Below are 17045 nucleotides of genomic sequence, written 5' to 3' on the forward strand. Positions count from 1 at the left end.
TTGGCAAGGAAAAATAAATTTTTTCTCTGTTATTTTTCTTTTGAATTTTTTTAAATTGCACAAATTTTATAATTTTAATTTTGATTCCAGACGTGTCTCATGATTAGTTTATTCTTTGATTTTAATTTAAATTGCAAAAGCCTACTAAAATGTATCATCATATGTATTATGGTTTTGTTTTTTTTTATTTTGATTGCTTTATTAAATAATCATGATATTGATATCAGTTTTTAATAAAAACAGCCACAATTCTGTGAAGCTCAACATTTCCAGTAACCCATCCCAACTCAACTTTATTACATACCTAGTAATTAACCTAGTAATTATATTGCTTAGTATTTAACTAATAATTATTGGATTTACTATATTAACTGTACAACCTTATTTTCTTTGCAGGAGGAGTTTTTGTTGTACTTCTTTGTGGTTTAGCTATAGCAGTCATTGTTGCAATATTTGAATTCTGCTACAATTCAAAACGAATCACAAAAATGGAAAGGGTAAGATAACAAATTAAAATTATACATTGTCAGAGGTATATCTAGCACTTGAAAACAATACTTATATAATGATCACAAAAATATAATGAAAAAATTAATAATGTACACATTCCACATAACATTTTGCATCCATAAATATAACTAATTTCTACACTGTCAAGAAACTACCAGCATACAATAAATCTTATCAGCATATCGATTAAATCTTATACTGATTGGATTAGTCAAAAAGATCATAGAGGTGACCGCAAGAAAAATTTTTTTTTTTTCTAGCAAATTTTTTCAGATTGATATGATTATTTCTATTTAATCTTTTCCTGGACAGACAACTAAATGTCTTTATCAACACCTGGACACTATATTACAAGAATGAACAATTAGTTAAAAATACCAAACTTAAAAATTAAATTACAGAGTTATAAAAGAAATAAAATCAGCAATTAAAATGCTCAATATCAAAACAAAAATATTTTTTATACAGTACAGCATAATGTGAAGTGCCTATGTCATATGTTAAAGGCGAAATAAAATCACAATGACACAATATTAAAAATATAAATTTTTTTTGTCTTCAGTCATTTGACTGGTTTGAAGCAGCTTGCCAAGATTCCCTATCTAGTGCCCGTCATTTAATATTGGTAAATCCCCTACATCCTACGTCCCTAACAATTTGTTTTACATATTCAAAGCATTGCCTGCCTGCACAATTTTTTCCCTTCTACTTGTCCCTCCAATATAAAAGCAACTATGCCAGGATGCCTTAAGATGTGGCCTATAAGCCTGTCTCTTCTTTTAACTATATTTTTCAAATGATTCTTTCTTCAATTTGCCGCAACACCTCTTCATTTGTCACTTTATCCAATCATCTGATTTCTAACATTCTCCTATTACACCGCATTTCAAAATCTTTTAATCTTTTCTTCTCAGGTACTCTGATCGTCCAAGTTTCACTTCAATATAAAGCTACACTCCAAACATATACTTTCAAAAATGTTTTCCTGATGTTTAAATTAATTTTTGATGTAAGCAGAATATATTTTTGACTGAAGCTTTTTTCACCAGTGCTATTCGGCATTTTATATCGCTCCACCTATAGTAATTCTACTTCCCAAGTAACAAAATTCTTCTATCTTCATAATCTTTTTCTTGCCCTATTTTTATATTCAGTGGTCCATCAACATTATTTCTACTACATTTCATTACTTTCATTTTGTTCTTGTTTATTTTCATGCGGTAGTTCTTGTGTAGGACTTAATCCATGCTATTCATTGCTTCTTCTAAATCTTTTTTACTCTCAGATATAATTACTATGTCATCAGCAAATCGTAGTATCTTTATCACTTAACCTTGTACTGTTACTCCGGATCAGACTTTTTCTTTAACATCATTAACTGCTAGTTCTATGTAAAGATAAAAGTAACGGGGATAGGGAACATCTTTTTTCAGACTCCCTTTTTTATTACGGTTTCTTTCTTATGCTCTCAACACTAAATTTTTTTAAAATGCAGAACATTTTATTCCAGTCTACATTATCAAATGACTTTTCTATGTCTATAAATGCCATGACAATACAAATATAAATGCCATATATGCGACAAGTTGGTGGATCACACTATACGACTCCTGTTGTATTGCCCAAAGGAATTCTTGCATCCAATCTTTCCCAACTATCCATCTGCTTGGCTGACTCTGAGGCAAATCACAATTAACAACTGAGGTAAAAACTGGTCTATAACTGCTTCTAAAGTTTTAGGACATGTAGTGGATAAGACATGAAAGTAGGGATGTTGAACACAAAGGCAGATCAACAAATGAAAATGTACCAGATGAAGATGACATAAGTGTGTATGACCCATTGTTCAATATGCAGAGATAAAAGTTATGCGTCATTCAATCAACTATAGTACCTAAAGAAGAACATAATGATGAATAGTAAAGGTGTTGAAATCACCAATTATTAGGCAGGACAAAGGTATTTGGGAAAGCAGATTGGAAAGATCGTCTTCACTGATACTGGAATTTGGGGAAAAGTATAAGTTGCAGATATTCATTTTAAATGATGCCAATACTTTCACTGAGCTGCAGGGATGTTTATAGCCAGGGGAATCTGTGCGGCTAATCAACCTCCTTCAGGAAAACAGCCACACCTTCATGTCCTCTACCTACACTTAGCCGCATCTCTTATAGACCTAGCTGCGAGAAGACACTTCATTATGGGGAAGGAGGTGAATTTCCTGCAGACAATGTACCACAGAATTTTCTTCCTTTAGTAAAAAAAAAATATAAACCCTGCATGTAGATTATCAAATACGATCCAGTTTTTCTTTTTGGTGTTTATAACCTTTAGGAAGTAATTTGCTTCTTCAGGCACTTCATTTGTCACCATATCTGTGAAGAGACCTCGAGATGTGGTGGGGACCTGGAAACCTTGTAGGGCAGAGATACCATACCAGGCAACAATTTTTTTTTTTTAATACATCCCTTCATAGGAATTTTGATAGTTTGCTGCATATTTGGTACAGCAGGAATTTTATTTGGTGATGTACTGATTGAGTGATTTTCAATAAACTGCTCACTATCAGTCTTTCCACCAAAAATATCCTCCTTTTTCTTGCCTAAAAAGAATTCAGTGACGAAAAAGCAGACGTAAGGAATTTTATCTGGTCTGACAAAGCCTAGACCAATTTGGTCGGTTCTTTCCATGATGGACATGCATTCTCCTTTTGCACATTATTAGAAAGAGCCTGGACAAAACTTAACAGTGCGTTGTATAGGATTCCTCATGTTGAGGGATTTTCTATATTCCCGACAAGCTACACAAAAGGACACTTTCTGCTCGGTACAAATTTTTAATAAAGCCTGCACAGAAGTGCACACTCTGCACAGAAGTGACTGACTGCGATGATAGATCTTCTGATATTTCAGATAATTCAATACCAGCCAACTCATGGTAAAAGATCACTCTTAGAAAGATACACTCTCCTGCTGGAATTTAGTGTATTATTATTGGGCTCCACTATCACTTTGTCCTTCCCCATGCACCTAAGGGCTAGCAGTTTCCGACTCTTGTTATCATTACTTACCTGGGCACCATTACTAAGTTTTTTAATAAATTTCGAAGCCAGAGCTGTTATTATGCACTTACTTATTACAAAGAGAGAAACCTTAGAAAAGGATTTAACTTCCTTGTTACACTTTACTAAAAGAAACCATACATTAAATAATTTAGCACTCTCTGTTACATTACTTGTTTCTTTATCGTTCGATACCTCTTCAGCTGAAAAGGTTGGTCGAAGTCTTTTCAAACTCCCAGTTTGTTAGTTTTTTCAAGAGGAACAACAAGTACTGAAATATTATTAACTAAAACTGAAATTTTGTTCCCAAAGGACCAGCGATTCAACAGAAGACTCCAGCACAGCGTTCGCATACTGGAGAAGGTAGGGTTATGTACAGTTGGGTTCACCCTGGTTTCAGAGGACATGAAAAGAACTCTTTTGGCTGATAATGAAGATGTACGTGGCATAATTAAGATAATCAAAGACATTAATCTAAAAGATTGCTGTTTTATGTGGCCTATGCATGGAACTCTGACAGAAGGGTGATATTAGCAAAGAATGTGGAATGAAATTTTAAATAAAACAATGCCAACAATACTGATGTAATGCATCGTGAAGATTTTATAACGTAAGGAATTTTACACAAGAGATTTCATATCGGGCAATACAGACTGTGATTTCGAGAATGTTGATGAATGGATCATTAGTGATGACAATAACCCAGGGTACTAAATTTTGTGCAATGATGAGATTGTAGATACCATATATGATCAGCCAACAGCTCAAAAAAAGGCAATGACTTACATCCAGGGCTGTCTCAAAAATACCTTGGCAAGGAAAAATAAATTTTTTCTCTGTTATTTTTCTTTTGAATTTTTTTAAATTGCACAAATTTTATAATTTTAATTTTGATTCCAGACGTGTCTCATGATTAGTTTATTCTTTGATTTTAATTTAAATTGCAAAAGCCTACTAAAATGTATCATCATATGTATTATGGTTTTGTTTTTTTTTATTTTGATTGCTTTATTAAATAATCATGATATTGATATCAGTTTTTAATAAAAACAGCCACAATTCTGTGAAGCTCAACATTTCCAGTAACCCATCCCAACTCAACTTTATTACATACCTAGTAATTAACCTAGTAATTATATTGCTTAGTATTTAACTAATAATTATTGGATTTACTATATTAACTGTACAACCTTATTTTCTTTGCAGGAGGAGTTTTTGTTGTACTTCTTTGTGGTTTAGCTATAGCAGTCATTGTTGCAATATTTGAATTCTGCTACAATTCAAAACGAATCACAAAAATGGAAAGGGTAAGATAACAAATTAAAATTATACATTGTCAGAGGTATATCTAGCACTTGAAAACAATACTTATATAATGATCACAAAAATATAATGAAAAAATTAATAATGTACACATTCCACATAACATTTTGCATCCATAAATATAACTAATTTCTACACTGTCAAGAAACTACCAGCATACAATAAATCTTATCAGCATATCGATTAAATCTTATACTGATTGGATTAGTCAAAAAGATCATAGAGGTGACCGCAAGAAAAATTTTTTTTTTTTCTAGCAAATTTTTTCAGATTGATATGATTATTTCTATTTAATCTTTTCCTGGACAGACAACTAAATGTCTTTATCAACACCTGGACACTATATTACAAGAATGAACAATTAGTTAAAAATACCAAACTTAAAAATTAAATTACAGAGTTATAAAAGAAATAAAATCAGCAATTAAAATGCTCAATATCAAAACAAAAATATTTTTTATACAGTACAGCATAATGTGAAGTGCCTATGTCATATGTTAAAGGCGAAATAAAATCACAATGACACAATATTAAAAATATAAATTTTTTTTGTCTTCAGTCATTTGACTGGTTTGAAGCAGCTTGCCAAGATTCCCTATCTAGTGCCCGTCATTTAATATTGGTAAATCCCCTACATCCTACGTCCCTAACAATTTGTTTTACATATTCAAAGCATTGCCTGCCTGCACAATTTTTTCCCTTCTACTTGTCCCTCCAATATAAAAGCAACTATGCCAGGATGCCTTAAGATGTGGCCTATAAGCCTGTCTCTTCTTTTAACTATATTTTTCAAATGATTCTTTCTTCAATTTGCCGCAACACCTCTTCATTTGTCACTTTATCCAATCATCTGATTTCTAACATTCTCCTATTACACCGCATTTCAAAATCTTTTAATCTTTTCTTCTCAGGTACTCTGATCGTCCAAGTTTCACTTCAATATAAAGCTACACTCCAAACATATACTTTCAAAAATGTTTTCCTGATGTTTAAATTAATTTTTGATGTAAGCAGAATATATTTTTGACTGAAGCTTTTTTCACCAGTGCTATTCGGCATTTTATATCGCTCCACCTATAGTAATTCTACTTCCCAAGTAACAAAATTCTTCTATCTTCATAATCTTTTTCTTGCCCTATTTTTATATTCAGTGGTCCATCAACATTATTTCTACTACATTTCATTACTTTCATTTTGTTCTTGTTTATTTTCATGCGGTAGTTCTTGTGTAGGACTTAATCCATGCTATTCATTGCTTCTTCTAAATCTTTTTTACTCTCAGATATAATTACTATGTCATCAGCAAATCGTAGTATCTTTATCACTTAACCTTGTACTGTTACTCCGGATCAGACTTTTTCTTTAACATCATTAACTGCTAGTTCTATGTAAAGATAAAAGTAACGGGGATAGGGAACATCTTTTTTCAGACTCCCTTTTTTATTACGGTTTCTTTCTTATGCTCTCAACACTAAATTTTTTTAAAATGCAGAACATTTTATTCCAGTCTACATTATCAAATGACTTTTCTATGTCTATAAATGCCATGACAATACAAATATAAATGCCATATATGCGACAAGTTGGTGGATCACACTATACGACTCCTGTTGTATTGCCCAAAGGAATTCTTGCATCCAATCTTTCCCAACTATCCATCTGCTTGGCTGACTCTGAGGCAAATCACAATTAACAACTGAGGTAAAAACTGGTCTATAACTGCTTCTAAAGTTTTAGGACATGTAGTGGATAAGACATGAAAGTAGGGATGTTGAACACAAAGGCAGATCAACAAATGAAAATGTACCAGATGAAGATGACATAAGTGTGTATGACCCATTGTTCAATATGCAGAGATAAAAGTTATGCGTCATTCAATCAACTATAGTACCTAAAGAAGAACATAATGATGAATAGTAAAGGTGTTGAAATCACCAATTATTAGGCAGGACAAAGGTATTTGGGAAAGCAGATTGGAAAGATCGTCTTCACTGATACTGGAATTTGGGGAAAAGTATAAGTTGCAGATATTCATTTTAAATGATGCCAATACTTTCACTGAGCTGCAGGGATGTTTATAGCCAGGGGAATCTGTGCGGCTAATCAACCTCCTTCAGGAAAACAGCCACACCTTCATGTCCTCTACCTACACTTAGCCGCATCTCTTATAGACCTAGCTGCGAGAAGACACTTCATTATGGGGAAGGAGGTGAATTTCCTGCAGACAATGTACCACAGAATTTTCTTCCTTTAGTAAAAAAAAAATATAAACCCTGCATGTAGATTATCAAATACGATCCAGTTTTTCTTTTTGGTGTTTATAACCTTTAGGAAGTAATTTGCTTCTTCAGGCACTTCATTTGTCACCATATCTGTGAAGAGACCTCGAGATGTGGTGGGGACCTGGAAACCTTGTAGGGCAGAGATACCATACCAGGCAACAATTTTTTTTTTTTAATACATCCCTTCATAGGAATTTTGATAGTTTGCTGCATATTTGGTACAGCAGGAATTTTATTTGGTGATGTACTGATTGAGTGATTTTCAATAAACTGCTCACTATCAGTCTTTCCACCAAAAATATCCTCCTTTTTCTTGCCTAAAAAGAATTCAGTGACGAAAAAGCAGACGTAAGGAATTTTATCTGGTCTGACAAAGCCTAGACCAATTTGGTCGGTTCTTTCCATGATGGACATGCATTCTCCTTTTGCACATTATTAGAAAGAGCCTGGACAAAACTTAACAGTGCGTTGTATAGGATTCCTCATGTTGAGGGATTTTCTATATTCCCGACAAGCTACACAAAAGGACACTTTCTGCTCGGTACAAATTTTTAATAAAGCCTGCACAGAAGTGCACACTCTGCACAGAAGTGACTGACTGCGATGATAGATCTTCTGATATTTCAGATAATTCAATACCAGCCAACTCATGGTAAAAGATCACTCTTAGAAAGATACACTCTCCTGCTGGAATTTAGTGTATTATTATTGGGCTCCACTATCACTTTGTCCTTCCCCATGCACCTAAGGGCTAGCAGTTTCCGACTCTTGTTATCATTACTTACCTGGGCACCATTACTAAGTTTTTTAATAAATTTCGAAGCCAGAGCTGTTATTATGCACTTACTTATTACAAAGAGAGAAACCTTAGAAAAGGATTTAACTTCCTTGTTACACTTTACTAAAAGAAACCATACATTAAATAATGTAGCAATATATCTTATACAAAAATCTTATACAAAAATGGAAAGGGTAAGATAACAAATTAAAATTATACATTGTCAGAGGTATATCTAGCACTTGAAAACAATACTTATATAATGATCACAAAAATATAATGAAAAAATTAATAATGTACACATTCCACATAACATTTTGCATCCATAAATATAACTAATTTCTACACTGTCAAGAAACTACCAGCATACAATAAATCTTATCAGCATATCGATTAAATCTTATACTGATTGGATTAGTCAAAAAGATCATAGAGGTGACCGCAAGAAAAATTTTTTTTTTTTCTAGCAAATTTTTTCAGATTGATATGATTATTTCTATTTAATCTTTTCCTGGACAGACAACTAAATGTCTTTATCAACACCTGGACACTATATTACAAGAATGAACAATTAGTTAAAAATACCAAACTTAAAAATTAAATTACAGAGTTATAAAAGAAATAAAATCAGCAATTAAAATGCTCAATATCAAAACAAAAATATTTTTTATACAGTACAGCATAATGTGAAGTGCCTATGTCATATGTTAAAGGCGAAATAAAATCACAATGACACAATATTAAAAATATAAATTTTTTTTGTCTTCAGTCATTTGACTGGTTTGAAGCAGCTTGCCAAGATTCCCTATCTAGTGCCCGTCATTTAATATTGGTAAATCCCCTACATCCTACGTCCCTAACAATTTGTTTTACATATTCAAAGCATTGCCTGCCTGCACAATTTTTTCCCTTCTACTTGTCCCTCCAATATAAAAGCAACTATGCCAGGATGCCTTAAGATGTGGCCTATAAGCCTGTCTCTTCTTTTAACTATATTTTTCAAATGATTCTTTCTTCAATTTGCCGCAACACCTCTTCATTTGTCACTTTATCCAATCATCTGATTTCTAACATTCTCCTATTACACCGCATTTCAAAATCTTTTAATCTTTTCTTCTCAGGTACTCTGATCGTCCAAGTTTCACTTCAATATAAAGCTACACTCCAAACATATACTTTCAAAAATGTTTTCCTGATGTTTAAATTAATTTTTGATGTAAGCAGAATATATTTTTGACTGAAGCTTTTTTCACCAGTGCTATTCGGCATTTTATATCGCTCCACCTATAGTAATTCTACTTCCCAAGTAACAAAATTCTTCTATCTTCATAATCTTTTTCTTGCCCTATTTTTATATTCAGTGGTCCATCAACATTATTTCTACTACATTTCATTACTTTCATTTTGTTCTTGTTTATTTTCATGCGGTAGTTCTTGTGTAGGACTTAATCCATGCTATTCATTGCTTCTTCTAAATCTTTTTTACTCTCAGATATAATTACTATGTCATCAGCAAATCGTAGTATCTTTATCACTTAACCTTGTACTGTTACTCCGGATCAGACTTTTTCTTTAACATCATTAACTGCTAGTTCTATGTAAAGATAAAAGTAACGGGGATAGGGAACATCTTTTTTCAGACTCCCTTTTTTATTACGGTTTCTTTCTTATGCTCTCAACACTAAATTTTTTTAAAATGCAGAACATTTTATTCCAGTCTACATTATCAAATGACTTTTCTATGTCTATAAATGCCATGACAATACAAATATAAATGCCATATATGCGACAAGTTGGTGGATCACACTATACGACTCCTGTTGTATTGCCCAAAGGAATTCTTGCATCCAATCTTTCCCAACTATCCATCTGCTTGGCTGACTCTGAGGCAAATCACAATTAACAACTGAGGTAAAAACTGGTCTATAACTGCTTCTAAAGTTTTAGGACATGTAGTGGATAAGACATGAAAGTAGGGATGTTGAACACAAAGGCAGATCAACAAATGAAAATGTACCAGATGAAGATGACATAAGTGTGTATGACCCATTGTTCAATATGCAGAGATAAAAGTTATGCGTCATTCAATCAACTATAGTACCTAAAGAAGAACATAATGATGAATAGTAAAGGTGTTGAAATCACCAATTATTAGGCAGGACAAAGGTATTTGGGAAAGCAGATTGGAAAGATCGTCTTCACTGATACTGGAATTTGGGGAAAAGTATAAGTTGCAGATATTCATTTTAAATGATGCCAATACTTTCACTGAGCTGCAGGGATGTTTATAGCCAGGGGAATCTGTGCGGCTAATCAACCTCCTTCAGGAAAACAGCCACACCTTCATGTCCTCTACCTACACTTAGCCGCATCTCTTATAGACCTAGCTGCGAGAAGACACTTCATTATGGGGAAGGAGGTGAATTTCCTGCAGACAATGTACCACAGAATTTTCTTCCTTTAGTAAAAAAAAAATATAAACCCTGCATGTAGATTATCAAATACGATCCAGTTTTTCTTTTTGGTGTTTATAACCTTTAGGAAGTAATTTGCTTCTTCAGGCACTTCATTTGTCACCATATCTGTGAAGAGACCTCGAGATGTGGTGGGGACCTGGAAACCTTGTAGGGCAGAGATACCATACCAGGCAACAATTTTTTTTTTTTAATACATCCCTTCATAGGAATTTTGATAGTTTGCTGCATATTTGGTACAGCAGGAATTTTATTTGGTGATGTACTGATTGAGTGATTTTCAATAAACTGCTCACTATCAGTCTTTCCACCAAAAATATCCTCCTTTTTCTTGCCTAAAAAGAATTCAGTGACGAAAAAGCAGACGTAAGGAATTTTATCTGGTCTGACAAAGCCTAGACCAATTTGGTCGGTTCTTTCCATGATGGACATGCATTCTCCTTTTGCACATTATTAGAAAGAGCCTGGACAAAACTTAACAGTGCGTTGTATAGGATTCCTCATGTTGAGGGATTTTCTATATTCCCGACAAGCTACACAAAAGGACACTTTCTGCTCGGTACAAATTTTTAATAAAGCCTGCACAGAAGTGCACACTCTGCACAGAAGTGACTGACTGCGATGATAGATCTTCTGATATTTCAGATAATTCAATACCAGCCAACTCATGGTAAAAGATCACTCTTAGAAAGATACACTCTCCTGCTGGAATTTAGTGTATTATTATTGGGCTCCACTATCACTTTGTCCTTCCCCATGCACCTAAGGGCTAGCAGTTTCCGACTCTTGTTATCATTACTTACCTGGGCACCATTACTAAGTTTTTTAATAAATTTCGAAGCCAGAGCTGTTATTATGCACTTACTTATTACAAAGAGAGAAACCTTAGAAAAGGATTTAACTTCCTTGTTACACTTTACTAAAAGAAACCATACATTAAATAATTTAGCACTCTCTGTTACATTACTTGTTTCTTTATCGTTCGATACCTCTTCAGCTGAAAAGGTTGGTCGAAGTCTTTTCAAACTCCCAGTTTGTTAGTTTTTTCAAGAGGAACAACAAGTACTGAAATATTATTAACTAAAACTGAAATTTTGTTCCCAAAGGACCAGCGATTCAACAGAAGACTCCAGCACAGCGTTCGCATACTGGAGAAGGTAGGGTTATGTACAGTTGGGTTCACCCTGGTTTCAGAGGACATGAAAAGAACTCTTTTGGCTGATAATGAAGATGTACGTGGCATAATTAAGATAATCAAAGACATTAATCTAAAAGATTGCTGTTTTATGTGGCCTATGCATGGAACTCTGACAGAAGGGTGATATTAGCAAAGAATGTGGAATGAAATTTTAAATAAAACAATGCCAACAATACTGATGTAATGCATCGTGAAGATTTTATAACGTAAGGAATTTTACACAAGAGATTTCATATCGGGCAATACAGACTGTGATTTCGAGAATGTTGATGAATGGATCATTAGTGATGACAATAACCCAGGGTACTAAATTTTGTGCAATGATGAGATTGTAGATACCATATATGATCAGCCAACAGCTCAAAAAAAGGCAATGACTTACATCCAGGGCTGTCTCAAAAATACCTTGGCAAGGAAAAATAAATTTTTTCTCTGTTATTTTTCTTTTGAATTTTTTTAAATTGCACAAATTTTATAATTTTAATTTTGATTCCAGACGTGTCTCATGATTAGTTTATTCTTTGATTTTAATTTAAATTGCAAAAGCCTACTAAAATGTATCATCATATGTATTATGGTTTTGTTTTTTTTTATTTTGATTGCTTTATTAAATAATCATGATATTGATATCAGTTTTTAATAAAAACAGCCACAATTCTGTGAAGCTCAACATTTCCAGTAACCCATCCCAACTCAACTTTATTACATACCTAGTAATTAACCTAGTAATTATATTGCTTAGTATTTAACTAATAATTATTGGATTTACTATATTAACTGTACAACCTTATTTTCTTTGCAGGAGGAGTTTTTGTTGTACTTCTTTGTGGTTTAGCTATAGCAGTCATTGTTGCAATATTTGAATTCTGCTACAATTCAAAACGAATCACAAAAATGGAAAGGGTAAGATAACAAATTAAAATTATACATTGTCAGAGGTATATCTAGCACTTGAAAACAATACTTATATAATGATCACAAAAATATAATGAAAAAATTAATAATGTACACATTCCACATAACATTTTGCATCCATAAATATAACTAATTTCTACACTGTCAAGAAACTACCAGCATACAACATTAATGGCTTAAAACATTCAATTTATTATATCTAATAGTGGATTTACTCATTTGTAGTCTCCCTGCTGAAACGTTTTGAAAAACTTCACACAATACACAATGAAAAACATACAAATAAAATATTATCATTATGTTCATGATAACATAAAAGGAAACTAAAACTGTAAACGTTATCAGTCATCAACAAATTATTGTATATTCTTATCTGGATAAATAAAATATAAATTTTAATAAATTTAAACAAATTATATAAATTAATAAATAGTAATTTATATAATTTAATAATTATATAATAATATATACATATATATAATTATAATATATTTATTATATTAAGTTATATTACACAGAGTGAGCAACATAAAATCGAACCCATGATGAAACCGCTACCCAACACTATTTATGAAAGACTCTCACACAACTAGCGCGACGTGGATGTATATGTTACTATTGATTGTTGCTGCTGTTTTTCAGTTGGTTACGTGTCAGTGCAGTATATGTTTTGTTGCAGTGTAGTTGTGTTTGTGTAAAATGCCCTATTATATTCGTTCTGGATCATTTGAAGATTCACTTCAAGTATTCTTAGGAAAATTTCCGAATGCCTGTATTCCAACGAAGAGTAGCAAACACAATTTAGTTAAAAAATGGCATACAACAGGTTCGGTTTCAAATACAAAACAAAATAGGCAACCTTCTGTTAGGACTCCACAGGCTGTTGCTGATATTGAAATGAGAATTACTGCCAGTCCAAAAAAAATCGCTACGCAAGTTATCCCAACAATTTGGTGTTAAATACACATCTTGTCATAAAATTCTTCATGAATTAAAATTGAAACCATACCGCATTACAACTGGAGACAGACAAACCAAAATGACTTGATTATTGCAACTGGCTTCTCGAAAACATTGTTGTTGAGCAGACAGACCTGATGTCATACTTTATGTCAGAAGAGACATGGTTTCATATATCCGGCCATGTTAATTCGCAGAACACCAGGTATTGGATGGCAAAGAATTCTCATGAGATATTCAAGTGCCCACCTCACAATGAGAAAATTGGTGCAATTGAACTGTGCTCCGAATACAAACATAAAAAGCAAACATGATCAATTGACTTATGCAAAAAAAAGTCATTTACAAGCACAATGTTGAAACCAGAACTGTACAGTTTAATAAAACTACAAAGCCACGGGCTACATTATCTAAAATCGTTACTGTTTTAGCCAAGAAGGGTCACAGAGTATTGAAATTACCTCTTCATTCTCTGAAAGTAAATCAGATTAAAAAAAAAATTTTGGCAGTTAAGAGTATGTTGTGAAAAAAATGTTAATTTTAAATTAGGTGATGTTACTGCATTAATTGAAGAAAGAGCAAATTCATTATTAATGCTAAATAAAAATCGAAGGTACAACCATGTCAAGAAAATAGAAACATCTTGTTTCTGAAAACTAATTGAAAATGTCATTATTAATGTATATGATGAAAAAAAAAACCTGTATAATTTACGTAACTGTGCATTAACAAATATTGAAATTTAATCATCATTTGCAAACTAAAATCAGTAAAAATTCAGTATTCTTCAATGTGTAATTTACATTTTCCAGTTGAAATGTTCCCATTCTTATTGGATTTTCATTTCTGGGGAATGATAAAGGACAAAATTTTCCAGGCAGTAGGATTTAAAGCTAATTTAATTTTTCTAAATACTAACTATGAGAACCCAATAAGCCATAGGAAAGAAATGCAAACGATTAAATTATCAGCACACCTACACACTAAATGTAAATTGTTTTTTACCATGCCAGAAAGTCAGCCCTCTTGGTCCTGAATGTCTACACATTAACATAGATCTTATTGAGGGATGAGAAATCCAGCAATATCTTTTAACAGTCTGAGACTAATAAAAACTGATCTATTCTAGGTTAAAAGCTTTAAATTACTGCCACCGGTTCAAAATTTATTTTCACAATGCATCTAAGAACTGAAAATATCTCAGTTTAAAAGACTAGTATATTCTTTAAGGTCGCAGATGACATTGTCTTAAATGACTCTTATCAAAACTCCTATTTCCACCTTGCCTATAAATACACCTACCAACTGGATAAAGTTAAGTTAAATGATTTCTTGCATCAATTTTGAAGTTATTCAGACAAAACAACTCTGTCTTTGAAGGATTCTAAAAATGAAATCTTTCATGTCATACAAACAGATTTAATATATAAAATGTTTTTTTTTTTTTAGCACAACTATGAGTAGTTTAATAGTATAGTTTTATACTGAAGGCAACTTCATTAAGGTGATCTCCTATCCAAGAGCTAACAAATGCAACCATTTTCACATAGAACAGTAAGAATAGCAGGTCATTCAAATGGTTAGTACAGTGTACCTTCATGATACCATTCATTCCCTTTTCATCTGTCAAATGCTCTAGTACATTCTTAATAGGATTTACATTTGATACAGCTATTTTAAAAAACCACTACCTGCACAATGTTGTGAAAACAGGCCTAGTAAACCATACTCATCACATGAACAATGTCATACATAGCAAATCAGCCTACCGTGAAATAAATAATATATTTTACCTCTTTTAGCTTCACATCTTTACTTCCTGAATGAGAAATTAACTAGTTTTCTTATGTTTAGTGAATAAAAAATATTAAAACCATGTTTCAAAGCTTTTTTCAGGTTGACTACTGTTTCAGAGAACCAGCATGGCAGTTTCCCTAGAATTACCACCTGATCTACATTTACACCAAAATAACGATCTTGAAATTCCTAAGGTTCATCAGAACTCTTAACTGTTCTTACTGTGATCTTGATCTACAGCTTCAATCTGTTGTGAAAAAACTGAATTACCATATTTGTGAATCCGGTGATAACAGAAATAAAAAAAAATTTTTTAATTTATTTTTATAGCTATTGTGTACTGAGAGTACAGAATTATCCCAGTAGTTAATATATTAATCCAAATTTTAATAATAGTTAATAACCTACTAATTGTTGAAAATGTATACTTTTTAAAACAGTATGTTATATACGTAAATAGAATGTAAAATAGCAAAACAACAGTATACTTATTTTGTAGACAAAGCAATAGAAAACCAAATTTAGCTGCTAAATATTGAAACTGTGTTCACTCTTTTATTTTGTTTGCATTTCTCTGATGAAATCATAAATGTAAATATGCGATTAATTATTAAACAAAAAATGTTCTGTATTTTTAAGTACCATACAGTTTTATAAAAACAAAATTAAAATTTGTAAATATACATTTTATTGAAAATAGAACTTGTGTTATCATTTTTTATATATTAATATAATGTCACTGTTTATGTTTGTAATATTATTTTTTAATGATTTTTATTTATGGAGATAAATAATGCTTATTCAGATGTCCACTAGGAGCACTATGTAAGAAAAAAAATACAGTAATATATTAATGGTGAAATACACATTATATATATTACTATTTAATATTATAGCCTAAATTTATATTGTTCATAAAAATTAAATTTATTGCCTTAACTCGCCATAATTAAAAATGTCATATAAAAAAAAATATTACTTATTTACAATACCAGCAGCACCTCCTAATTTTTTGTGTGAAACAAATTTATTAATAAAACTACAGCATTATCCCACATTCGATTGTTATACTTTTGAACTGGATCCTTGGTAAGAGATCTTTACCTTTATTTGCTGGAGCAACAGTTTATACAAAATAGCATGAAGTTGCTGTTTACTTATATGGATATCAAATTGACAAGATCACTTGATCCTGTCCACATACTATAATTTTTTTTTTAACAAATTTAGAATTAATTGTGAACAAAAAATTACTCGCTTCTATAATAAACTAAGTATCCACTAGTTTGAAGACATTTGGCAAGTCACTTAAATGTAACAAGTAATTAAAATCCCTCATCTTGTACAAGAATATGCAGTTTTATTTAACTATAATTGAACTTTAAAATAGTTTTATCATAGCAGTTTTATTTTTTAAACAAATTAATTAATGATTTGCTAATATGATCTTAGTACACCAGGTTTGTTTAGTAGGATTGATGTTAGAAACGTAACTCATCTACTTTTTACAGATTAATGACATTTATTTTTTATGGCTTTATCTTTCTAACAAATTAAACAGCAAAGTTTTTGACAATACAAACTAAAATTAAAACAATTATAAGATTCAGTTATGGTAAAAACTGACTAATTATTGTTCTTACTTAGATTTCAGTAACTATAATCTGGTTATTTTTATTGGTGCCACCAATTTATTTTTTATTTTAAAAATTGAATTGCAGTAAACTCTTTATGTTTAATTAACAGA

At 31.8% G+C, this 17045-nt stretch overlaps 1 protein-coding gene across 1 annotated transcript; it reads left to right on the plus strand.

The window, feature by feature from the left end:
• Positions 1-4238: 4238 nt before the first annotated feature.
• Positions 4239-15988, plus strand: LOC142326548 (uncharacterized). Its single transcript, XM_075369127.1, has 5 exons — positions 4239-4278; positions 4778-4878; positions 8320-8389; positions 12429-12529; positions 15415-15988. The coding sequence occupies exons 1-5, from the start codon at positions 4239-4241 to the stop codon at positions 15508-15510; spliced, it is 408 nt and encodes a 135-aa protein (XP_075225242.1). The 3' UTR covers positions 15511-15988.
• Positions 15989-17045: the final 1057 nt, after the last annotated feature.

This window comes from Lycorma delicatula, chromosome 6 (genome assembly GCF_047948215.1).
Source record: "Lycorma delicatula isolate Av1 chromosome 6, ASM4794821v1, whole genome shotgun sequence".
Taxonomy (NCBI): Eukaryota; Metazoa; Arthropoda; class Insecta; order Hemiptera; family Fulgoridae; genus Lycorma; species Lycorma delicatula.

Coding starts and splice junctions, on each gene's coding strand:
- LOC142326548 (XM_075369127.1), top strand. CDS start 4,239: ATGTTGATGAATGGATCATTAGTGATGACAATAACCCAGG. Junction 4,279..4,777: donor AGTGATGACAATAACCCAGG/GTACTAAATTTT, acceptor TTTTCTTTGCAG/GAGGAGTTTTTGTTGTACTT. Junction 8,390..12,428: donor TAGTCAAAAAGATCATAGAG/GTGACCGCAAGA, acceptor TTTTCTTTGCAG/GAGGAGTTTTTGTTGTACTT.